The 26,180-nt window shown below is 43.8% G+C and overlaps 1 protein-coding gene across 2 annotated transcripts in view; it reads left to right on the top strand.

Annotated features, from left to right (window-relative positions):
* Window positions 1–26,180, top strand: part of RBFOX1 (RNA binding fox-1 homolog 1) — a 345,800-nt gene that overhangs the window by 138,747 nt on the left and 180,873 nt on the right. For both annotated transcript variants that reach the window (XM_006913843.1, XM_006913842.1), the window contains exon 2: window positions 23,709–23,951. In XM_006913843.1, coding sequence (XP_006913905.1) covers window positions 23,709–23,951 — 243 coding nt within the window. The remainder of the gene's footprint in view (window positions 1–23,708; window positions 23,952–26,180) is intronic.

The raw sequence follows: 26,180 nt of genomic DNA, 5'->3' as shown, positions 1-26,180 counted from the left end.
TCCCTGCCATGTGGCCAATGGGACTGGCTTCTGAATGCTGGAGGCTACAGAACTTTTGTCAGTCGTCAGAGCCAGAATAAATTGGCAGAAATGTCTGATTTGACTTTTTCTCATTCTGCAAGGCAGATGCTTTTCTCATTACTGAGAAAAGAATGACACTTTGTCTCTCCAAGAGCCCAGACATTCGTAATAATCGCTGTGCATTTTCTGATCTTGGGGTTGCCAGACCTGATGGGCTGGGGAGGCTGCAGTACTCTGCCATGCTCCATCCCCAGCAAGATTCGGTTTGTGCAATGTCTGTTAGAACTTGTAGCCACTCCCCAGAGTGGACTGGTCTATGATTCTGGTTCCACTGTGTGCAGTTCAAGTTCTTTTAGCCAGCCAGACTGCCTTCTGAATTGGAGGAGTTGAGTACGATGGGAAGGAATGAATAATGTACCCCCACTGTCCATTTTTATCTACCAATGAGGAGGAATTAAAATAAATTAAACTATGACTTTTTCAGTTCCCAAATTGACTTGGGTTAGCAAGTTCTACTTTGGAGAAGAAGCCATGAGCAGAAAAGCAGTTCGAAAGCATGGTCCATACTAGTTCCCAAGACCAAATCTGTATCGGGATGAAGGCAGAGTTGTGATGGCCTTCAGTGAACCTGGATTGTTCATGACCTCCTAGCCTTGCTAAGAGGAGCTTTTGTATGTCTCAAAGCAAAGAAGCCATAGTAAATACAATCAAATCCTACCTCATTCAGAGGCAACCCCTCCTGATATTCTTGAGTTGTTTTTCTCTGACACCAAGGCATTTCACTATCCTAAAAGCCCATGAAAACGTAGACCATTTAAGCACCCTTCTTGCTTGTGGTGGCCTAAGAAAGAATTCTTCAAATCTCGTGATCACCACACATTTGCAAAAGTCTAAAAATATAATGCCGACCTGCTTTAATAGGCAATGAAAATAAAAATGTATCTTTAGGTGCAAGGATTCAACAAGCTCTGTTGAATTACTCTGCTGTCATTGGCCCAGAGATCTATCAGCTGCGGATTCCAAGCAGACCAAGGAGCGGCCCACACTTCTCTTCTCCCAGGCCCTCTATCTGGCCGTGAGATAAAATGATCAGCCTTTTTTTAACTCTAACAAGATATTCGAATCATTAGGTTTGTTCTGAAGCCAGCTCCTAAGGCACCCGCCACCCCACCTTAGCTTGCCTAGTAATACCACATTCCTTTGTCCTTGAATTTCATCTGCTCTACCATTTCTTGTCTGTGACCATTCGAATGACTCCAAATCCTTCAATTCTGCTTTGCTCTAACTTGTCATCCTCTTCCTGATCTTGATTTGACTTGCTATCCTGGTAAGGGATTCTCCTTGGGTTTTACCTTGAGATGCAGTCTGCTCACGGGATGTGTCGCCATTATAAGGATGTGCAGCCAGTGAGGGAGGACCAGACACACTGAACGTCAGACAGGTGGTATGGTCAATCTGATTTTCAGAAATCCTTTGAGAGATCACATTAGGCTTCCTTCTCGATCCCTGGGCTAGGCTCAAGGTAAGCCTTTGAATGGCGTTTCTCTCGCTCTAAGTTTTTTGCTTTATGTGATCTTAACATGCCTCTATTGGACTCTGTATTCTCAACGGGTAATTTCATTATTACTATATTTGGGTCTGGGGTTCTCTCCCCACCCCAAAGTGACATATCCCAAACAGGTAACAATCTTATGTTTTTTTTTCCATTCAAATTTTTATAAGAAATAGAATCATATTGTTTTTTTATTCAGTGTAAATTGCGGGAAGAATATGAATTTCAATAATTTAAATTCGGTAATTTTCTGGTCCATCTTCCATAGCTAGTTAATTTTCATTCTGCCACTCTTTTGTGTGTCTCTTCTTTGTCATCCTGAATGTGATAAATTTAGTCTATGTAACTAATTCCTAGGCTAAGAAAACTCTACCCGATATATTTATTTCTCTTTCCTAGCATTGGAACTCCATGTTTCATGCTTATATATTATGGAACCAGCTCAATTTTCAGCATTAAACTTACCATGCCAAAAGGTGGATAAAGGCTCTATAATAAACTGATTACTTAGCATGATTTTGTCTGCATTCTGCATTTGGTACTGAGTCCCAACATAATCTAAACAGGCATAACATTCAGTTCCTTGGGATTCATTCACCAATCGGAAAACTGTAGAAGTTATCTGTAAAAAATTCAAGTCAAAGGAATGCAGATTAACAGAGAGGAAGGAGTCTAAAACCAAGTCTGTATTTCTGTCCTTGGTGCTGAAAAATAATTAAAAAAAAAAAATCCTTAGGCCAACTTTCCTTCCTTAGTAAATGTAATGATATGACTGACTTAAATGACTGTGTATCAGTGATCATGCATTTCTTTATAATCATCATTTAATCTTATTTTCCTAGGACAATAGATGCTATTGATGACAGTGGGAGTTGACTGATGCCTACAGCAGAACCACCCTGATCCAGATAGCAGTCACTAGCCACATGTGGCGAAATTGATTAAAACTGAGTAAAATTAAAATTCAGTTTCTTAATCATACTCTTCATCTTTTCAGATGCTCAGTAGCCACATATGGCTGGTGGTTACTGTATTGAACAACACCGTATTAGACAGACATGGAATATTTTCGTATCTGAGAATGTTTTGTTGGGTGGTGTTCCCCTAGAATAACATTATTGTGGTGGACTCCATAATGACCCCCCAAATATATCCACATCCCAATCACTGGAAGCTGTGAGTGCTGTGAGTGTTACTTTGTATGGCAAAAGAGACTTCACAGATGTGATTAGATGACAGCTGTGGTATGGAGGGATTATCTGGCACTATCCCGATGGACTCGATGTAATCGCAAGGGTTCTTATAATAAGAGGGAGGCAGAGGTGGCAGAGTCAGAGTGAGAAGAGATGGCAATGTGATGGCAGAAGCAGAGATTGGAGTGATGCTTTTTCAAGATGGAGAAAGTGACCGCAAGTAACAGATTCAGGTGGCCACTGGAAGCTGCAGGGGATGAGGAAACAGACTCTCCCCAGAGCCTCCAAAAAGAACCATCCCCCCTGACACCTTAACTTTATGTCAGGGAAATTGATTTCAGATATCTGGCCACCAGAACTATAAGATAATACGATTGTGTTTTTGTAAGCTACCAAGTTTATGGTACTTTGTTACAGCAACAAAATAAAACTAATACAATCATCATCATCATTTCACTAGATTCTTGCGTTTAGTTTGGATTCCTGTATTTTGCATTCTCCCTCGGGTATTTGAAGAACCAATCTCATAATCAATGGCACCTTTCTCATTTAAGATGTTTATTTCAGCTCATGAATGATGTCTTCTCTGAGAGTGGTTAATGGAGGCTTAAACAGTATGTGTCATGAGTTAACAATGTAAATAAGTGTGATGGGGCTCTAATAGTTGAAGGTGAGAACAGATCGTCTATTTAGCCTTGCTTTCTGCTTTTTTGGGCTGGGATGGTTGAGAATTCCACTTCTGATTTTGAGCACCATGTTCTCCTGGAATTGGCAGAGCTGAAAACCCAGGTGATCATCCTACTAAATTCTTTTAGGTGAATCAGAATCAAAGCTCAGTTCAAGATTCAGAAGACACCGTTCAAGGAGAAATCTTTTATGCCCTTCCTACCACTTTGGGCTAGTGTGTTATTTTCCAAACCCATTGTACATTTGTGGGTGTGATGAGTCAAGCTTATTCTTTCCTCCTTCAACCTGCTCCTTTCCTCCCAGGCTGAGTTTTGATGGATGTTTTTTAAATTTTTTCTAGGAAATTTTTCTCTACCCACTGTCCACTGTCATCCAAGTTATTTCCCTTTTAAACAACAACAATAGCACAGATACCATAACTATTATGACAAATAGAGTCTGAACATTTATTTTCAGTATGGTGGTAGGAAATTTATATGCATCGTTAATTTATTCCATAAAAAACCCTGTAATAGTATGCTATTAGTAACCCCATTATAATTGAGAGAAACCAAAGCACAGAGAAGTCATGCTACTTACTCAAGGTCGTGCTCCCAGTAAGAGGGAGAACCAGAATTTGGAATGCAGGCCTCCGACTCTGGAGATGGCTTGCATTTTAGGCCTAAGTAAAAGGGTCCTCTTCCCAGACATTAAACGCCATGATGTCAGGGACGATGCTCTCTCTCTCTCTTTTTTTTTCCTGTCCTCTCAGCCTAGATCATTTCTTGGAAAACCAGCAGAAGCTCCTGGAAATTGCTTATTTAAATTTATTTTTATATTCTCTACATGATCAATAAGGGCTCCCAAATGGAGGGGAGACTGATAAGGAGGACATCCAGGAGAAATCCTATAAAACATGGTGCAGTGGGAAGACACCAGGCTGGATCCATATTCTGGCTCTAGGTCTTATTAGTGAGCAAGTCACTGCTTGATTTGAGCCTCAGATTTTTCATCTATTAAGTGGGGATCAGAATATCTAACTCAGAGTCCTTGTGAGGATTTGAGGAGATAATGTGCATAAGTCACTTAAGGAAGCAGTCTCCAACTTTTTTGGTGCCAGGGACTGATGCTCCTATGATGAAGCTAGTGTCCGACGATCTGAGGTGGAGCTGAGGCAGTGATACTAGCACTGGGTATGGCCGCGAATACAGATGAAGCTTCGCTCGCTTTCCCACCACTCACTTCCTGCTGTGTAACCTTGTTCCTAACAAGCCACGGATAGATACTGGTCCATAGTCTGAGGGTGTCCCCATCATCATCATCATCATCATCATCACCACCAGCATCATCACCATCATCATCATCACTACCACCATCATTATCATCATCATCGACCTTCACCATCACCATCACCATCACCATCACCTTCACCATCACCATCACCTTCACCATCATCATCACCATCACCATCACCATCACCATCACCATCACCATCATCATCATTATCATCATCATCATCATCATCATCGTCATCATCACCATCACCATCATCATTCTTTTTTCTCTACCACCCCAAAGAATGTATTCAAGAACTTGTCACATTTAAAGTTCAAAGTAGGCCTTGGTTTGCTCAAATGTCATTGTATTCCAACAATGTAATCCTTATAGAGGCTTTCCTATGTAATTTGACCACTTCTGCATTCTCACAAAAAAGACTACAGAACATAAAAACAATTTCTTTATTTTACATAATAGCTCCAGATATCTTGGGGAAGGGGGTGTTCTTTAGAATCTTATTATAATACAAAAAATTTTTAATCATTTTTTTTGCGCTGGACACAGGAAAGAATGCAAAAGATAAGATTAGAGCCATTGGTATCCTTATCGATGCAAAGAAATCGCCTTGAGAGTGGGCTGCTGGTCCCTTCTCTGCCCCCGCTTTGTCATTTCTCCATGGATGACTCGTTGTCTTTGCTCTCTTGTCTTCATCACCAGCATTTTCTCTCTCTCTAATGCATTAGCCATTTGCTGGCCAGATGGGTCCCTCTATAACACAAATCCGACCATGCCATTCTCATTGCTGAAACTCTTCAGGGGCCTCCCATGACTTAAAGGATCAAATGCAAACTCCTTTAGATGTCATTCCCTGTTCTTCTCCATATGCCCTCAGCCTTACTTCTAGCTCCAGTTCCTGCCAAATCTCCACTGCACACACACAGAGCCACATAACCTTGTTCTCTGTGTTCTCGGAGGCCCTGACACTGCTGTTCGCACTTTTCCACTGCTTTGGATTTTTACCTAACTCACTCCAACTTCTCCTTGAAGACTCATCTTGGCTACTGTATCCTTCACAAAGCATTCAATACCACTTCCATCGTCGAATCGGAAGGCCACCTCCTTGGCTCCCGTAATATTTGGCACTTAGACTTATAATACCTGTGACACTTGCTTTGATCATTGATTTTTCCGTATCTCTCTTTATTGATAATTGAATCTCTCTTTGAACATGTCTGAATGTATTTTATATTAATGCAAAAACAAATGCTGATGCTGAAGGGCCCGGCTTGGTAGGCAGAAGTATCCCCAGTGTCTCTCAATGCCTAAAACATAGTTAAGAAATACATCTTGAGTGAGTGAATACGTGAATGAATGACTAGATAAAAGCAAGCATTCCTACTTTGTGTCTGTGAGATTTGAAAAAGAACTAGTTTCTTCCTGACCAAATCCAGTGAATAAACTTGCAGAACAAGATCTAGCTCGGAACGTCTGCCTATGCCTTAAGCATCCTGCATATTGTGGTGTGTTCAAGGGCTCTTTCCTGACCTCACACACAGTGAATGTCTGAGCTCTGTAGGCTATTTGTAGAGAGTTTATTTCATCTTTGCAGAAAGCTGCCCAGTATAAATATTAGTCAGTTGATTTCACTCACAGTTAAAACAAGCTTTTAAAAGCCTTTTACCTCTCCTGTCCTCAAATGGGTACTTTGGACAGCTTCTCAGAGCCCTGGAAGCTTAGTCAGATGCAGTAAAGTGAAAGTTATGTTCCGTTCAGACACGACCTTCTGTGAAGGCTGTCTTGGGGTTGATGCTGAAATTGTACAGAAAGGGTCAGGTAAAGTGAAGAATTTTAACATCACAAAGACTGGGTGAGGGGTGGTGTGGGAATCAATCTCCTTCTTTTGTATTTATCTCCATGAAAAAATTTCTAAAGATTTTTTGCTTTTGGTGCCGAGATGGTAGCTCGATATTGCAAAGGAGCGAGGACTTCAAATTTCAATGGCCCGAGTTCAATCCCAGCTCTGCCCACCAATCAGTCAGTCAACCTTCAACATGAATCCAATGCAGATCTAGGACCCTCGAACCACTGGGTGTCACAAGCACTGCCCAACAGAAATATAATGAAGGGTCACAGTATGAGCCACGTGTGTAGGTTTAAAAAAACCATTTCTGGTAGCCACATTAAACAAAGGAAAAAAGAAACAGGCAAATTTTATTTCAAGGTTTTATTCAGCCCAATATGTCTTAATCTACAACCAAGAATGTTTCATTTAACCCAATATCAATAAGTCCAAGCTATCATCACTTCAACGTGTAATCAAAATAAGACTATTAAAGAGATATTTTCCATCATTTTTCTTATACTGCATCTCCAGTGTGCATTTTATACAAATAGCGCACCTCATTTTGGATGAGTTTCATTTCAACTGCTCAGTGACCACACATAGCTAATGGCCACCACATTAGGACAGCACAGGATGGAACCACAGTGCCTGGGCAGGTATCTCAAATTCTTAAACTTCTCCAACTGGGATTACAAGATCTGCTTCACAGAGATCAAACGAGATTGCATTAAAATTGCTCTGTGCCCCAACTTTGAAGAGCGACATAGAGGACAAAATATTACATCATTCTTAGCTGGTTTACTGGCTTGTTGGATTTCTGTCACTGGACCCCGTGCTCCATGAGGTAGGAAATGACTTCACTTAATGCTGTGTCTTCAGTGACTAACACATAGTAGGTGTGTCATTTTTCCAGGGCTGCTGTAACAAAGTACCACAAACTGAATAGTTTGCATAGCAGAAGTGTATTGTCTCAGAGCTCTTGAGGACAAAAGTCTAAGATAAATGTGTCTGCAATATTGGTTCTTTCCGAAGACTGTGAGGATGAATCTGTTCCAAGCCTCTCTCCTAGCTCCTCATGTTTGCTGGCAATCTTTGGCATTCCTTGGCTATAGAAGCATCACCCAAGTCTTCATGTGGGGTTCTCCTTGGGTGCATGTCTGTGTCCAAATGTCTCCTTTTTATAAGAATGAGCATATGGGATTAGGGACCTAACCTACTCCAGTATAACCTCACTTTTACTTACCTAATTACATTTGCAATTACTCAATTCCCAAGTAAGCCCACATTCTGAGATACAGAGGGGCTAGGACTTCAATATTTGAATTTAAGGGGGGGGGCATGATTCAACCGATAACAGTAGGCATCCAGTAAACGTAAGTCAGATCCGTGAGTCAATAAATAATGCTTGAATCTAAGGACAACCTTTTGTCTGCTTCAGGTTCCAAGAATATTCCATTCTGTGTGACAAAGATGGGCATGCTAAAGATCAAATAAGGAAAAGTGCTTAGTGAAGGAGATAAAGGCTGCCGACGGGCACTTAACACGCTGCAGAAGCACATGCTACAGAGTCAAACTTGAAAACATTGCAAGGCTCTTCCTTGAAGGCCTTTTGAATTAAACTCGCTTCACTTCCGTCATCCTCAGTATTCTTAGCTGTAGCTGTCTTGGAGTTGTTTGGATAAATTAATGTGAATGTCTTAAATTGCCTACATAGTGAGCACGAAATTTATTTGGCTAGACCCCCACACTATTGGTCTGAGTAAAATTTTTTTTTGCAGCATTCGGCCAGTTCTCTCTTATAGACGAGTCAGGCAAACGTCTTCCATATTTCCGAAAACCCACTGTCTTGCTTGGATCCACCTGGAATTTCATAAAAACTCTCCTTTTGTCGGTGAGTCTGACCCTGTTTTACCTCAAGCTGTGTAATCCTCTCAGCTCAGCATTCACTCAGGCAGACATCCTGAAAATATCACACATTCTAAGCTACAGAAAAATAATACTTATGCACCGATCAAACATACGTGCAGAAGTCGAGGTCCTCCAGTCTCAAGTAGCACTTTAGTTGAGGACCACGGGCTCAGAAATCCTTGTGATGGGACAGGGAGAGTTACTGAACTCGGCTCTTCACTTAGGAAGATAGAACTCTTTGGTTCCAATCCCTCTCGATTTAATGTTTTTTAAAGAATAATAACTTCAATACTGGCGTGCTTATGCTTAGTTGGGTTGTATTGAATTTATAAGGCCAATAAAGTTTTATTTTCCCTTTGTTCTGCTGAGAATTTCGACTGTCGTAATGTTCACATTTGTTTTTCTTATTCTCCATGTAAAAGTTTATGAAATGGGGATGGAAGAAACCCAGAAATGCATCAGGCAATCAAGCCCAATTATTGGTATAGCTAGACTTGTTGGGTCATATAAATGGAAAATGTAGGAAGCAGTTGGATGCAATGAGATTATATCTAGAGTTCAGATCACAGCTAGAACATTGATTAGCTCTTTGAACTTGAGTATGTCACCGAGTTACCTGGGCTTCAGCTTTCTCTTAAATGGGGATGAATGGTACCCATCCTACCTACCTTCCAATATGGTACATGTAACTCAAACAGATAATGTGTAAATGCTCCCGGTAACCTTTACATCCTATCCTGGGCTAAGATATTGTGATGGTGATGAAGAGGGTGGTGAGCATCTGACCTATTTATTTACCTAAACTGACCACTCGTTCCCTCTGTTTATTTCTTCTGTTTCAAGCATTTGAGTTGCTTCAGGAGGGAAGGTAATGCCAAGGATATAGGTTAAATGATCCCTCTCTCTCTTACATTTTCTCTTTCTTCCCTCGTCTGGCTTCATCCTGGCCTGTGTCGTCATTGCATTTACTCTTTGATTTAAGCAAAACATTTTTGAGCATCTACTCTGTGCTCGCCATTCTAATGCTGGAATATGGTGCTAAATAAGACAGACCTGGGTCTCTGCCCTCAGGAGGCTTACGATCCAGGTCTCTAGCTCGACTCTAGTTCATATAGGTCCTGTGGCTCAGAAAACAGCATCATCACTTTCATTTACTCCTTTTTCATTGATTCTGCCACCTGGGTACGAGATATTTCCTCTTACTACAGCATTACACCTGGCCTTCCCAAATATTGTTTTGTCAACCTGTTTCACACCACCTGATTTTTCCTGCTCACCCTTTAACTCTCACTTTAGACATCACTTCTCTAAAGTCCTCCTTGGTAAACCATACGGGATGCGTGAGCCCTTTAGCTCCTTACAGTTCTCTTTTCATGGCATATATCCACGGCACCGTAAAGTCCTGGTCTATCCTTTGGCTCCTGCCAGCCTGTAGCTACAATAGTACCTGGGCTACATCTATCCTTGGCACCACCGTAGCCCCTAAATCTGGCACAGTACCTGCCACCCAGAAGATGCTCGATACTTAGCTGCTGAAACGATCGCACGACTCTCCAGTTCTTGCCTATCCGAATAGTTCATTGCCCTTGCTTCCTGGCAGTCTCTCCTAATTTCATCTCCTCCACATTCAAGTATAATTCATTCTCTGACAACCTTTTTTTTTTTCCAGTTGGCAAACTATGAGAAGCTAAAACTTATGCAACACACAATGAAAGACAAGGTCATAGTTTATCATCTTTGCCTATTGCAGTAACCAGATTAGACATCTTTCTACAAGTGAGGTGAATGCAAGCCAACAGATATTTATCATGTCAAAAATCTGACTACAAAAGACGGAAGAAAAGGAGGGAAATATGAAAGGTGAATACCCTAGGTATCTGCCCTTGAGGAGTTTACTATCTTACAAGAGGCCTATCGTGGTTACGTGAGGAAATTGGATAATTGAAACTACAACTTGAATGTTTGGTTCTATAAATTCATTTTAAACTATACGTAGTTTCTGTATCTTAAATGTATCATGTCTCCTCAAGCCCATGGGGTTGTTTCAGCTCTGTTTAGGCATCCAGCTTTGAGAAAGGACTGAAGAAGAAAGAGAAGAAATGTCAATTCGTGACACTAAAATGTAAACTTCCCTGATGGGTAGAAAGCTCAGCTTTCATAATGTGGCATGAGAGGAAACTATTCTGATTCCTTCCATATACAAGACAATGGTATCTACTCCTTACACTGATTCGTATCTTGAATGTTTGCTTCTCCCTTTGCTGGAACATTTCATTATCTATAAGATCATTCCACGGGGAGAGAATAGGATTCTCTTTCTAGCAGTATGACTTAAGGCTCCCAATTGTTTAAATATAGTGGCAGACCCTTGGTGATGTTTAGCGGGATGCTGTCCTTAGCAACATCCACTGTGGGGCCAGTACCTCTCTAGGTGCCTTGGTGCTATTTGTATGTGTAGTGACCTCCTCTCTTCCAAAAAAAAAATTGCTTCATGTTAAATCTATCCTTTTCCTATTTTAGAAGCAGGCAGAGAACCCTCTGGATAACTAAGATGGAACAGTAACACGGTGATATTATCCAAAATCATATCTGCAGGGTATCTGTAAGCAAGCTTTTTAAGGGGGAAGGGGGAAATCCATTCTTTTCCTTTTGTGGATCTGGCTAAATGTACTTGTATTAGCAATGGTGTAAGTCATTGCAATTCATCTTGAATATAAATTTGACACAGATGTTACCCTGGTGGTGCTGGTACTGGTGCTGGTGCTGGTGAGAACATTTTTCCCTTCTTTAGAAAGTAGCTGGCTGTGAAAAGAGATAGATTGTGAAAGTGAAAGCCTGCTCAGGGTCGTAGGTTTCCTCCATACCCAGGAGGTGAAGACTCCTTACTGAAACGTAATTTAAAGCAGACGTATCTGTTCTTTCCCTTCTGACAACAGTTTTTGCTATATATTTGCTTGCTCGGTTCAAGTGTCTACTCGCTCATCTACCCTTCTTTCCACACCACTATATTTGTGACAGTCGTGGGCAGCTCCAGCTGTCACTGGGGGATAGAGAGAAGACAATGACCATGATGCTATGATAATCACAACGGCTAAACTGTTACTGTCCAGACTCCTCATCATGTTCACAGCAATGGAGAAATGTGGTCTTACAATGTCAATTTCCCAGTTTTGACGGTGTACTCTAGTTAGGCAAGACGTTTCCACTGAGGGAAGCTGGATGAAGGGTATGCAGGAACTTCCTGTAAACTTTTTTCAACTTCCTGCTTTGGGGTCAGAATCGGATTGGTATGAATATGAGTTTCATCATATACTATTAGGGTGACTTCAACTTATTTGTTTATCCTTTCCAAGCCGCCCATCTATAAAAATGAAAATTATGACTGTCTTCATTATGGGTTGTTGGGTACATCGAGAAAATTACATTTATAGAACATTTAGGGCAGTGGAAAGCACATGTTGAGAGCCCATTTAATTATACTATTGTTATTATCAATAATATTATCATCATCATCATCATCAGCATCATCATCATGAACGCTTGGGTTCTGGATCTCAGAATCGCAGGAACAAGATCCTGTGCTATTTTTGATAATCTCCAACTTTGGCTGTGGTACTTTATGGATTCGTCCGAAAATATTTTGTGATTGAATTGTTTCACTGTAACCCTTACAGATATCACTCCACATCTTGGCCAGCATAGAGGTCAATCATAGCATACTTGAAAGGATCTCAGCTTTGGAGAAAGACTTGGGCTCAAGGTCTACATCTGCCACTTACTAGCTTCAAGAACTTTTGCTTCCTTATCTGTGAAATGGGTGTGATAAAAATAAGTTTATTAAAAATATAGTTCCTGTAGAGATGAAGTTAGACTTTATGTATATAATATATAAAGTGACCAGTACTGGCTGACGCTTAGAATGACCTCGATGACGAACAGCTAGCTGTTTCTGGCTGTTGCTTTTTGTTAATAATAGGCCCTAAGATGGCATTGGTAGCTATTTCACCTACAGACAAGTGGAGCCCTATGCTGCATGACTTCCCAACAAGAAGTCCTTCCATACAACATTGGGGTGTTTCCATAGGGGAAAATCTTCCTACAGTGCCATTTGATGGTTTGACCTTCTTTCTCGGTGCCTCGAGGTGCTAGGTGAGTAGGAGCATGTTTTGGTACACATAGAGATAAAGGGACTAGCTTAAGGATTCCTTTTTCATTCAATAGAACGTTTTGATTGTGTGTGTGTGTGTGTGTGTGTGTGTGTGTGTGTGCCTGCCACTCGTCGAAACGCTTGAGGCAACCATATGAGAAAAAGAGATGAGGTTCCTGTTCTCATGGAGTTGATAGTCTAGTTGGAGATAGACATCAAAATATATGTAATGTAAATATATATATATATATGTATATATCCATATGTCAAAATAAAAATGTATTAGTGTTGAACTTTGACAAATATTTTAAAGGACAAGTCAGGGCCCCCAGAGCTCCTGGGACAGTGGTGAGCAAGATAAGGAAACCCATCTTCTTAAGTGCCTGATACTGTTGGCTGGGAATTGCACTTGCTCCAGAGGCTGCTAATTTTTTAAGAGACAAGCACATTTATTTCCCTTTGGAAATATCACCTCGTAAGCAACCATATCAAGGCTCCTGACTTGCACAAAGTGTCATAAATATTTGATTGTCACTAACTTTTAAGGAGTTGAGAAAAACAACCTCTACATTGCCTTCTGTGACTCCAAATGGAAAATCAGGATGGAACATTTTGCAAACATGACACCTCGTCATTGCAAGCCCGCCACCCACTCGGCTGGTTTGTATTTCTGGGGCTGGTGTTTGTCAGCCACAGCAAGATGGCTTCTGGCCTCTCTCTCTGCTTCTCTGCAGAGGCCAGGAAAGTGAAATGAAACAAATTGCTTTCACTTGAATCTGTGACATGGATTCTTATTATCTTTGTAGTTTGTTTCTGTGAATTATGGCTTCAGAGTGATTTCAGTGTTTTCGGTAGGAAAATGAGGTCTGAATATTTACCTACTTGAGATCAGATTTGAATCCATCTCCAAGTATTTAAGAATATAGAGGTTAGGAGTCAGACGGGTTTGGGTAACTAGCACTTATGAGTTGTGTGAGTATGAGGAAGTAACTAGCTCCCTTGAAAAGGGAATGGTAGTATGTACCATATTGGATTCTTATTCAACGAAGTAACATAGGCAAAACTGCGTTGTTGAATTTTGCATTCTCAGTACTTAGAACAATGACCGGTACACAGTTCGTGCTTAAGATAAGTTTCCTTATCTTCATCATCATCGTCATCACCTCCACCACCATCATCATCATCACCATCATCATCACCTCCAGTGCTTAAGATAAGTTTCCTTATCTTCATCATCATCATCATCACCTCCGTATTCATTATCACTTTATCATCACCACCATTATTGTCACCACCACCATCATCTTCATCACCACTAACATCTCCATCTTTATCTTCATCACCATCATCATCATTTTCATCTTCATTATCTCATCATCATCATCATCATCATCTCCATGTTCACCTTAGCATGGATTCAATGGCAGGAATCCTTCAGAAAGAGTATATTAGGTTCTAATTCTGATTATGCCACTTAACTAATTTATGAACTCCCATTGAGAAAATTTTTCACTTGTTTGGAGCCTTAGTTTTCTTTTGTTAAAAGGGACCATAATATCTACCTCTTAAGGAGGTTGTGAGACGTGCCTAGCACAGTGCCACGGGATCCAACACCCTCCCCACGTGTTATCCAGAGGGAGCACCTGCTGGACTAGACGAGAGACTAATTTCATCACCACAGTGGTACATATATCTTCACAGGACTTTCTAGATTATAAAATACCTTCCCGTAGATTTTCTCCCTAAAGCATCACAGGAGCCTTATTGGGAAGAAGATTACATATCATTATTTATATTCATAAATGAGGAAACTGGGGTTCATGAGGTCGAGTGACTTGCCAGTCGCTCTACCATTTTGCCCCTGACTCCCCAATATTTGACTTTGATTCCACAGTCACCGCATTCATAGAAGATTGGACGATAACAAACACAGAGAATTACCTAGCATAGTGTTCTTTTAATTTATTTTACTACAATCCATAAGTGATTTTATGTTGCAACCCAATTCACCCACATAATAGTTTCATAAAACAATTCTCTTACTATTCTATGCCATTTTTTCCCAGTGTGGTGCAGTTTATCTCATTTAAAGAATGCTGCTGTGATCACTCCCCCTCCCCCACCATGGGCTTTAAATCAAACCTATATTTGAAAAACACAGACAAATCCCCACCACCACCACCCCGCCCCACACCTTTACACAGTACCCATGCCTGGAACCCACCCTCGGAGAATTTAAGCCAGTGGGTCTGGGCTGAAGTCCTAGAGCCTGATTGTTTTAAGAGAATGCTCCAAGTCACCTGGACCAATGTCCTATTGCATCTCTGATTGTTCCTACCTGACAAGCTCTCCTCCCTTTCATGGGTTTTGTTTTTTGTTTTGGTTGGTTGTTTGTTTTAGTATTTTCTCTGACACTCCCCAAAACATCCTTCCTCAGGAAATTTGCCTTGGTCTGGCCCCTCTGGCTTTCTAGGGCTTTGGTCGAAGGACAGAAATTTGGCTTTTCAGTTCTCAGTAAGGACAGGAAAGGCACGTATAGCTCGCAAGAGTGGCTGCTGAGTCCACACATTGGGCTGGAGTTGTGGGAGGAAAGGGCTCTGGGGTCCAGGGTTATGCGGCTCTGAGAGGGAGCTGACACACCCCTTGCAGGGGACCGGAAAGGGTGCTGATTTAATCCTGCATGAGAGGTACCCCGAGCGTGATCGGAAACGGAAATATAAGGATGGCACAAATACTGTTTATCCAGATTTTCTTTCCAACCCTGGAGAGCTAGAATTAAAAAAGAAAAAGAGAAAATATCTCCCAGGAACTACCTAAACTGGTACCACCGACAAGACCAGCAGGAGAGTTGAATTTTTCCAGGCAGCCTCCTTCGCCCTCACCTCTTCTTCTGTTACACAATTTAATTACAAGTTTAATCACTTCAGAAACCCCATCCATCCCCTCCAGGGCAGCAAGATCTCTCCGTTCGGCGCTCGGCGTCTCGGCGATAAGCAGCTGTCCACGGGAAGGGTGGATGGGACTCTTGAAACCTCTCCCTCGATGAACAAGAAAGACACGACCCAATAAAAACCAAAATTGTTTTGACATTTCACTCTGGTTGTTGTACTTTTAATAATAAAGGAAGAACAAAGTATGTGTAGCTTTAAATAAAGAGGCAGCATTTGGCATTGAAATCGCTGGGGATTTTTTTGTGCAAGGTTGTATTTTTGCTTGTTGGGAGAGAAGGAAAAAGAATGAGCTAGGAAGAGACAGAAGTTCAAGAAAAGGAGAAAGCAAGACTCCTGTGTGTTTCCTTCCTGGCATTTATCACCTTGGGGTTTTGGGGTCATCGATGGGCTCCTTTTTTGAAAGTCAGCTGCCTCTCTGACTATGCAGTTTATAGAGACCAAAATAGTCTTGGATTTTGCTCGCGATTTTATTGACTGCGATGAATGAATCTGTTTATATAATGCATACTATGAGCCAGCCGCCGGTGTGTGTTTGTTTTGCTGTGATCTGATTTTTCTTTCGATCCTCGCATCTACCCCCATGAACGCACTCATCATCGTTCCCATTAAACAGAAGCACAAGCTGGAGCCCGGTGTATTGCGACAATTTGCTTAAGATCACACAGCTAGTCTGCCAAAGAAGCGGGGCCTCCATACCATCCCGTCCAAATGGTCGTCAGTTACAGTATATTAAGATCACTTTGCCGTCCATCACGCGGCTCTGTTATAAATGCATCTCCAATGTTCTCACAGTATTTTTTTTCTTAAATCTCCCTCTCGCCATCCCTTTATCTCTTTGAGCTCTTTCTTCATCCCTCCTCTGCCTCTTCCCCTGCTCTCCCCAACGTCCCCTCTCTTAAAAATGTAAAACAAAATAGGAGAGTAGCAAGCTCCCAGTGGATTTCATAACTTTGCATACCATATATTTAGTTTAGTAATGAAAAATTCGAGCTCCAGGCGATGCATAGGCTAGCATTTCTAATGTTTTTTAAACAGCTATTAATGTAGTCGAGTGCTGTGTGGTGTGTGTGTGTATTTTTTTTTTTTTCTTCCTCCTCTATATAATCATCTGCTCAGTGTGCTCTCTGAAACAGAGCAGGAACCAGAGGCGGAGCAAGCTGTGATTGATGGGCCAGGCCTGGCTGGCGGAAAGAGTCCCATCTGGGGTTGGTTTGGGGAGCAGTCAGATGTTGAGGGGGAGGTCAGCCAGGCGGCCTCGGCTCCCCCTCCTGCAACACCCCAGCCATCCACACGCTGCACAGTGCACACACACCCTGGCTCGTCACTGAGGCTTGCTTTGAGCAGATGCTTTGTGGTGTGGGTCTAGAACATCTGCTAAGTTTATGGAGGAGAAAGGAAGCAGGATGGTGGAGCAGGTATTTTTTTTTCCCCATTTTATTTTTCACTCGGAATTGTGATTTGAATTAAGCTGCAGGCTTTCCTTGCGTTGGGTCTCTGTTGCTGTCTGCGATGCATCACGCCAGGAAAGGCGAGGATTTCAGCCGAGAGTGTGTGTGTGTGTGTGTGAGTATGTGTGTGTCGGCTTTCTGCTTGATGTGTGGAACTGAGCTGGTCTTAGAACCAGCAGGTTTATGGTGTAATTTTGCATTTTCCTTCTTTGTTTCAATGCCCCAGGGGGCACGACGCAGCTTAGTTCTCAGTCCAGCACTGGAAGCTTTCTCTGAATAGACGTGATTTCTCGCCAGAGAAGTAGAACAGACCAGACACTAAACTAAAGTAAAACAAACTGTCAGCAAGACCGGAGACGGCAGGCAACCAAGAACGAACGGATCGTGTCCTCCAGCGAGTCCGAGCTGGTGCGGGGTCCCATGGCTGGAGTGGCTGCTTCCTCTGGCTGTGAGGATAGATGTCATCAGCCGCTTTATCAGGGTCGGATCATTTCTGTGCATGTCTTCATTATAAGGGCTGCGTTTAGGCCAGCAGAGGTTTTTGGTTTTGTATTTTTTCTTGTTTTGCACAAGAAATGTAAGGGAGACCTGTGGTGTGTGTGTGTAATCCAGAACCAAAAGGGGAGAAGATGCTCAGAAAGTTTGACTATTAAAGCTGAGGACACATGGGCGTGCGCGCGCGCGCACACACACACACACACACACTCACACACACGCAGAAAAATTCTCGATTATTTTAAAGTCCATCTTGGCGGCTATGAAAACAGCCACTTTCACTCCTTCAGTGAAAGGAAGTTACACCGAAAAGAATAAACCCGTTTCATGTTCTGCCACGTAAAGACTATTTCTCAGCTGAAATGTGGTTTGCATTAGATGTGGAGCCAAAATATTTTGCAGAGTCTGATGGGTTGCCACCCTTTGTTCTCGTTTGAGTTTCCCAAAAAAACTACTTGATTAAACCACTCAGGGCGATGAATGGGAGAGGAGAGATTTCCGAGGTAGGGGCGGGGGAAACCCTCCCATTTTCTGACTCTGTCTCCTGAGCCCACCTTGGAGAGAAAATGAAGGTTGCAGGGTGTTTCGGTGACCAAAGACTTTCTCCGTGTGTTTGAGGAATGGCTCTCTGAACGTCTGCATGCAACAGGGTCGACACACTATGCTAATAGACAGATTACGGTGTTTGTCTTAAAATAGCAATAATATCCTGGCTATTTCATGCTTCAGTAAAATATTTAAATTGAAATGGCGTTTTTTTTTTTTTTTTTGCTTTGCCGAATCAGACTTGGTTGCATTTTAATATCCTCTTTCTCTCAGTAACGAGTGCAAACTACCCATTGGGGTGCACACTAGCTGTTGGGGTGCACACTACCCATTGGGGTTTCTCGGGCAGTGAGAGGGGCTCCGCCTCGTCTGGCTGGTGCCGAGTTGCTCTGATGCAGGTTTAGTGTATGAGGACAAAGAAGTTTCTTCTTCTTTTAACCTAAATGATGTTCTTATTTCAAGTTTCTACCAGCTCTGGTGGGTTTGAAAACATTGGGTCTTGGCTTTTCCCCCGACTTTTGTATATTTAGCAGCAACCCAAGGAAGTCTAAGCTCTGAAAATTAGATGTTCGGTTTGCAAAATCTCTCGAAGCACTTGCTCAGTGATGTGGGGGATACGTGCAAATCAGAGGCACCATCCCATCAGCTCAGACACCCACAGACACCCTCACTCTGTAAATACCAAGATCTCTGTGATTGTTCCACTTATTTAGGGAAAGGTGGGGGTTTAGCATTGGAGGAGAGGAAAGAAGGCAGCTTCTGCAAATGAGGGAATGTCTAGCCAGAACGCTCCGAATAATTTTTGCCTGTCACTGTCACCTGCCTGAAGTTGGCTTCGGCTTCACGTGCCCGAGATGTACCTTGGCCTGGAGTGGTAGAGGTGCCCTTAACGTGAATGTATTTTTCCAGAAAAATGCATTTCGGCCAAGCTAAGACTCCGGGAAGATCATTAGGGAGGAAACTAAGACATCTCGAAGCCATTCGAAGGTGAAAAATAATTCCATAGGAAGCACAACGATCTTAATTAAATATTAGCTGTAATTAGCCCAAAGTGCAAATGTTGGGAATATTAATTAGGGTCTCTCTGGAATGGATGTCAATGTTAATAAGAAACTGTGGGGGGTCCCACCAACATCTGTTTGAGAACTCCAGGAACAGGAGTGCAGCCCAGCACCCCGTGGACCTGAACACTACCGCAGGCTTCTTGGCAAACACGGACACGGTTCATCAAGCTTGGTGCCCTGGCTTGGCCAAAATGCCACAAGGTTTGGTAGGAGTTGATGCTTTATCCTGGCTCCAGTAGGGCTCCCAGCTGATCCTTGCCTTTCCTAGAGTGGCCTCAGAACCTTTTGGAACGAGGCCTTGGGCTCGAGATGGCACAAGTTAACCGGGCTGGGGCTCTAACCCTCGCCAAGGGTTAACGCCCTAATTGGGCTAATGGAACGTCGGCATGTTTGAATCAGATACCCCAGCACCTGGCTTCCCCGCAGGGTGTAACACACCACCGGGGGGAAATAGGTCTTGGGGCGGCCATGGTGTGTAAGTGACAGAGAGAGGGTTGTTTATTTAAAACTGGGAACGAACCTCCCCGCCAGGTGATAGTCTTGCCAGGTGAGAGACACCTGGGCACAGGATAACTTGGACTTTGGATCAGCTCCTGGCTTCCCGCAGAGCTACCTGTGGGTGCAGCCTTGCAAAGTTATTTACCAGCTCTGGGCGGCAGTAACAATAAAATAAAGTGGGACTAGAGGTGCAATCTCAGTGGGACTGTGCGAGGCAGGCATCCCACCCTCCACGCGATTGCATCTGGGGCTGGATAATCTTTGGCGGGGGGGTGGGTGGGCTCCCCTGTGCCCGGTAGGCTGTTGTTGCAACATCTTTGGACTCCGCCCACTAGACGCCCAGTCATGACAACCAAAAATGTCTCCAGTCATGGCTTAATGTCCCCTGGGGAACAGTCACCTCCATTTAAGAACAGATGCAAAGTACCCAAGACAGTGCCCGGTACCTACTAGGCCTAAAGGAAGACATCACTCAGTTTGTCTTCTGAACCCACTAGCGAAGAGGGGGATGCCTTTCCGATGGAGCACGGAAGCCATCCTGGGTCTTCCTCTCCTAGGCCCACTGCTGCCGAGCTTGAAGCCCGTATGTGTGCACTTGCCTTTACAATCCAGAGGGTCTGTGCTGCAAAGCAAATTCTGACAAAGCTCCCAACTCACGCTTTTTGCACCATCCTTGGCAATGCCGACCTCCAGGTCGGGTGGAGCCATTCTCCTTGGTTTAGTTCAAATACGCCCCTCTCTCTCCCTGCTTTACGGCCAGCTTTATTTCCTGCCCTATTTATGCAAGCATGGCTTCTTAGTTGGCATCTCTATATTGAACGATACTCTGCCACAGAAAGTAGAAAAATTTTTCGGCAAAGGGCCAGATAATTAAATAGTTTAGGCATTCTGGGCCATAGGGTATCTGTCCCAGCTACTTGACTCTACCATTGTAGAAAAATGTGTGCGTGTGACTGTGTCCCAATAAAACTTTATTTACAAAAACAAATAGTGGGCCAGATTTCTCCCGTGGGTCATTTGCCAATTCCTCACCTACTATCCTCCCCGCCAACTATCTCTTGCTGCCAAATTAAGCTTGACAGAGCCCATAATTTATTAGTCAATCACGCATTCACTTAGCAAACCCTTGTAAATGCCTGCTTTGCAGCTAGCATGCTGCTGAAGACTGGAGACAAAACAGAGAATGTTACACAGTCACCTGCTCTCAGGATGCTCACAGACAAGCAGGCAATGGCAGTACTTGGAGTTACATGAGATGCGGCCACCAGCTGCAGCGAGGTATAGAAGGCAGGTGACTGACATGGTTTAAGTTTCCGTGAAGCCTTGGCGGGGCAGAGAGCTCTTGAGGGTCATGAAGGACACTAGAGACTAGCCAGGCAGGGGTCAGGGGAGGGCTTCTCACGCAGAGGGGCCAGTGGATGGGAAGACTTGATGGAGCTTGGAGGATAGAGCGACCACAGGCTTCCTGAGGGCAGGCCTCTCTCTCCAAGACAGGGAGAGCTCCGATCCTAGCAGGGGGGCCTTGCAGTGTTTCAGGAGCTCGTGGGGCTGGGTCTCTCTTCCTGAGATTGCTCTGTAGTGAGGCAAGGCCACACGGGCATACGCGTCCCCACAAAAGTGTTTTCTGCCGGAGGAGGCGCAGAGAAACCTTTGAGCTTCGTGACCATCTCTCTCTACCACTGCATCTGTGGTCAGCTCACCCACTCCTACGAGACCACACCTGGAGTTCTCACAAGTCTGTCAACTCGGAGATGAGCCAGGTGGAAGGTAGGGGAGGCTGAAACAGACCTTTGGGCAGAAGTGGAATCTGTCACAATGAATTTCTCTCTGGAAGGTTCTTGAGGTCCCAAATTTTCTGGGGCTTCTTCTCAGCCAGAAAGAAAAGGCATCCGAATGGAGTTGCTATAAATAAGAATATGTTTCTCGCACAGCCCTGCAGAAGAGAAGGATGCTCATTGGCTCATAAACAGTGGAGCTTTTGGGTTGTGAGTAACAAAAGAACTAGCTTAAACAAAATAAGACATCTACTGACTCATGTAACTAAAACAAACCATGGCATTATTAGCTACAGGTAAAGCTGGATCCAAGACTTCAAATGATGTCAACGGGACTCAGTTGATCTGTTTCTCAATTTCTGGGCTCTTTATTGCTCCGGACTGGCAAGAGACAGTTTTTGGCAGCCCCAGGCTTCCATTATTTTTACAGCTGCCAATCACAGTTGAAAGAGAACTTCCTCCCCAAACGCCAGCAGAGGCTCAGAATTAAGCCTCAGTGAAGTTCCTAGGGCTTAACCACTAACTGCGTTAGATAGATGGACGTGAACCCACATCCCCGGGACTGAGAGCAGAACCCTCTGATTAGCTGGGCCAGGTCACGTGACTATACCTAGAGGTAACGGGAAGCGGGGCTCACCCACATTTGCAATAGATACCTAGGTTGAAAGCAGACGTGTCCCCTGAAAGGAAACCAGGCACTATCCTTGAGGAAAAGTGAACAGTGAGCAGCAGTGACAGATGTCCTCTGTGGGTTCCTAGGGACGGACAGGGTTAACTTTTCGTGTCTAGGGATTCAACCACAGCACAGACAGAAGACCCTGCACAGCCCCCAATGCTACGAAAACATGCTGGAAAGAAAGAAATGGCTTCCAACAGCACAGACATTTGGAGAAATTACTCTGAGGGAGGAATAGGCCTGATGGGAATGTTTTCACGTGTGAAATGTTTTAAACTATCGGAAGCCGAGTTCTCTTCAACGTGTCATCTTTAACATTCTAATTAAGGGCCCCTCTAAACAAGTGCGCCCGCTCTGCGCGCGGCTCCAAGGATACGCTGCTTTTCCCCCGCTCCGTGTCACGAGGGTTTTGCTGTGCTCCAGTCACTTTAGCCGAAGAGGCTCTGGAGCGGTGGCGGCGAGGACGAAGGAGGTTTGAACAGTTCTGACATTCTCGCTCTGCTATCAGTGAACGAATGCCGAAGTCACATCTAATTGACTACAGACAACAGGAGAGGCAGCTGTTTGGTGTGCTTAATTGCTAAGCTTTTTTTTTTCTCCCTCTCTCTTTCTGACTGCATCTCTTGACACCGCGGAAAATTCGGACCTCTGGGTTACAGTTTCTGGTGTGTGTGTGTGCGTGCGTGCGTGTGCGTGTGCGTGCGTGCATGTGTGCGTGTGTATAGGGTAGGGTAGTAGAGTTATGAGGGTGGGGGTGGAGGTGGGGGTGGAGAGAGATAGATGTTTCCTGAAATGGAAGCATTTGAATTCAGGTTTTTTTTTGTTTTTTTTTTATTCTTTTGCCTTGACTGTAATTATCACGCTGCATGTTTTGCCTAGATCTGAAGGGTGAATTGTTATGTAATACCCTGTGCTTATAAAAAATAAGGCAGGAGGTGGGGGAAGGCATTGACTAATGAGGCTGAGTTAAGTCCAGTACTTTGCAAAGTTACTTAAAATGGGAATATCACAGAGTGCCATCTTTGTCCAAATTAGTCCCTGAGTTTTCATTGGCTGCTTCATATCGGCCTTGGGCACATTACACATGCGCACACACGCACGCGCACACACGCGCGCGCGCACACACACACACACACTGTGACCATTAAAAGGACCTCCCCATCCCATTCTGTGAGCCAAGTCACATAAAACTTTGATTAAATTCAGTTGCTTAGATGAATTGTCTCTCAAGAACACACACGTTCCATTTAATCTCTCTTGGCGTTTTAAGTATCAAATCGGGGCTCTGCTATCACTGGAGTCAATTACATGCTCACGTGTCTCCATACGGGAATGAAATGAGGATGCTCAGCCAGCAAAGTCCAGTCCAGTGGAACACGGCCCCTCGCAGTCTTTGGCTGTCCCGTCAATGACATGGAGAAAGCGGCTACCCCTCTCTCTGAGCTTTGCTTTCTGCGTCTGTACGACGGGGTCACTGTAAATGAGGGGTAGTACCTCCTTGTAGAGTCTGGTGAGGATTAACCCGGACGCCTCCATCGCGGGCTCTTGGCGCAGTGCTGGCCCCTTACAGAGTGTCCTCGGGGCCTGGGGAAAGGGTCTGCTTGGTGCCCACTCACGCTTTTCTCTCCCTCTCTCCACCTCCAACAGGGTAATCAGGAAGCAGCAGCTGCCCCTGACACAATGGCTCAGCCTTACGCTTCGGCCCAGTTCGCTCCCCCTCAGAACGGCATCCCCGCGGAATACACGACCCCTCACCCGCACCCCGCGCCAGAGTACACGGGCCAGACCACGGTCCCCGAGCACACGTTAAACCTGTACCCTCCGGCCCAGTCCCACTCGGAGCAGAGCGCGACGGACACCAGCGCGCAGACCGTCTCGGGCACCGCCACAGTAAGTGGACTCCAGCCTCTGGGGGGGCCGGGGGGAAGGGCAGGGGCCCCGGCGTCCTATCCAAGCGTCCTGCCCACAAAGCGGCGCCTCAGCCAGTCGTCCTTCCAGCTCCGCCAAGGGTTCCTGATCCACAGGCAACCTCGCCTGCGGGCATTGAAATCGACACATTTTTCCCCTAACTTCGTTGATTTGTAAAGGGAAACGTTCGTCTACTGTCTGTTCCTACAGTCATGCCTTTTCGGGAATGATGTCACCTCAGTGGGATCATACACTATAGTAACCTTTTTTTAAAAAATAAAAAATAAAACAGCTTTAGGGAGATGTCATTTACACACTGTAAAATTCACCAATTTTACACGTACAATTAATTCACTGATGTTTTAGTGTATTTAAAGAGTTATGCAAGCATCGCCATAATTCGATTTTTATTTCCGTCACCCCCCAAGACAAACCTTGTGCCCACTTGCAGCCACCCTGCATTTCTGCCCCAGCCCTCCTTAACTGAGCCTCGTGCATTTGAGATTCATCCATGCTGTTGTGTGGGTCCCTTTCTCTTCTGTTTTATTGCTGAGCCCCGGGGGTGGGGGTGGAGGTGGGTGGTCAGAGCAAGGGGGAGGGCGAGGCCTGGACTGCAGAAGGGCAGAGAGAATTCTGAGGGCGAAATTGTTCTGTATTTTGATATTGGTTACACGACTCCATGTTCCAAGAGGAATACGTTCGATTGCTGGCGAATGACCTCAATGAGTTAAAAACAAACAAAAAAGAAACATTTTAATGCCACGACCAATGAAAACTAATGTCATCGGCTATTAATCAAAGATAACCTCAAGCAAAAATAATTATTAAAATTAATGTTCATTGGTGTACCACCTAAGATAACCATGCATACCACAAGACAACTGGAAAATCTTGCCCTGCAGAATTCTGTAGAAACCTGGGCACACCAGGACTCTAGTCCAGAACATTTTGTAAGTGAGAGGCAATTGTGCCTCTTTCTCCTGCCCCCAGGCCTCTGGAAAACCAGTATCTGTGAAGAAATTAGTTTGGCTTGAAGCAAGCTATATTTTTGGTAGCTAAAAGCAACCATTGACTAACTTCACTACCTGGTACCTGACCTGGAGGTTAGGTTTGGAGATTTTAAAAATAATATACATTCTAAAATTTTCTACTGCTTCCCCCCCCACCTTATTGTATTGTGCAAAACATAAGAGTTACCATTTTTACCATTTTAATGTATACAATTCAGTGGCATTTAGTACATTCACAGTGTAACACAACCATCACCACTGTCTAGTTCAGGAACATTTTCATCACCCAAAGGGAAACTGTATGTCCATTAAGCAGAACCCCCACCCACCGAACCCCCCAGCCCATGTCAACCACCAATCTGCTTCCTGTCTGTATGGATTTGCCTCCTCTGGGTGTTTCGTAAAGATGAAATCATATAACATATGACTTTTCCTGTTCGGCTTCTTTCCAATACTAAAACGTTTTCAAGGATCATCCGTGTTGTAACATGGATCAGCACTCACTCGCTCCTCTTTATGACTGGATACCGTTCCGTTGTATGGGTAGACCACATTCCATCCATTCGTTTATGGGCACTTGGGTTGTTTTCACCTTTGACTCATGTGAAAAGTGCTGCTATTGCCTTTTTGTATCTTGCTGCTATAACTTAGGGGTCAGTTTATTAAGTGGGTTCATTGATTTTGCAAGTATTTCTGTTGTATTGACCACCAGGTGGTAGTGATGCTCTGTTGTTTATTTGCTCGTTGGTTATTTTGTGATCATCAATGGTGGTAGGGCTCGAGGAGGCTATATTCGGCCTGAAAAAAAGGTCCAATCAGATATTACTTATTAAGCCTCAACATGTGCCAACTATACCAACTGTTTTGGAAGAGTCGTTCATTCATTCACGTATTCACTTACAGACATTTATTAAACCTCTCCTATGGCTAGGGCACATACTACCTGCTGTAATCGAACTACACACAGAGTCCTTTCCCATTTGGTAACTTAATGTGAGAGGCAGAGGGAGAACGTGGCGATCAAGCTATATAAACACAAATTGTGACCCATAGTCTCAAGGAAAAGACAGGTGCTAGGGGAGAGTAAGAAAGAGCAGAGGTGCTGCCTGCAAATGAGCAGCCTGGGACCCCTTCTTCAAGGAGATGACATTTAAGGTGAGAAGACAGAGCTTTCCAGGCAGAAAGACTAGCAAGGTCAAAG

The sequence above is a fragment of the Pteropus alecto genome, unplaced genomic scaffold (genome assembly GCF_000325575.1).
Source record: "Pteropus alecto unplaced genomic scaffold, ASM32557v1 scaffold44, whole genome shotgun sequence".
In the NCBI taxonomy this organism is placed as follows: Eukaryota; Metazoa; Chordata; class Mammalia; order Chiroptera; family Pteropodidae; genus Pteropus; species Pteropus alecto.
Note: the sequence above shows the minus strand (reverse complement) of the source record. Positions and strands in the feature narration are given on the sequence as shown.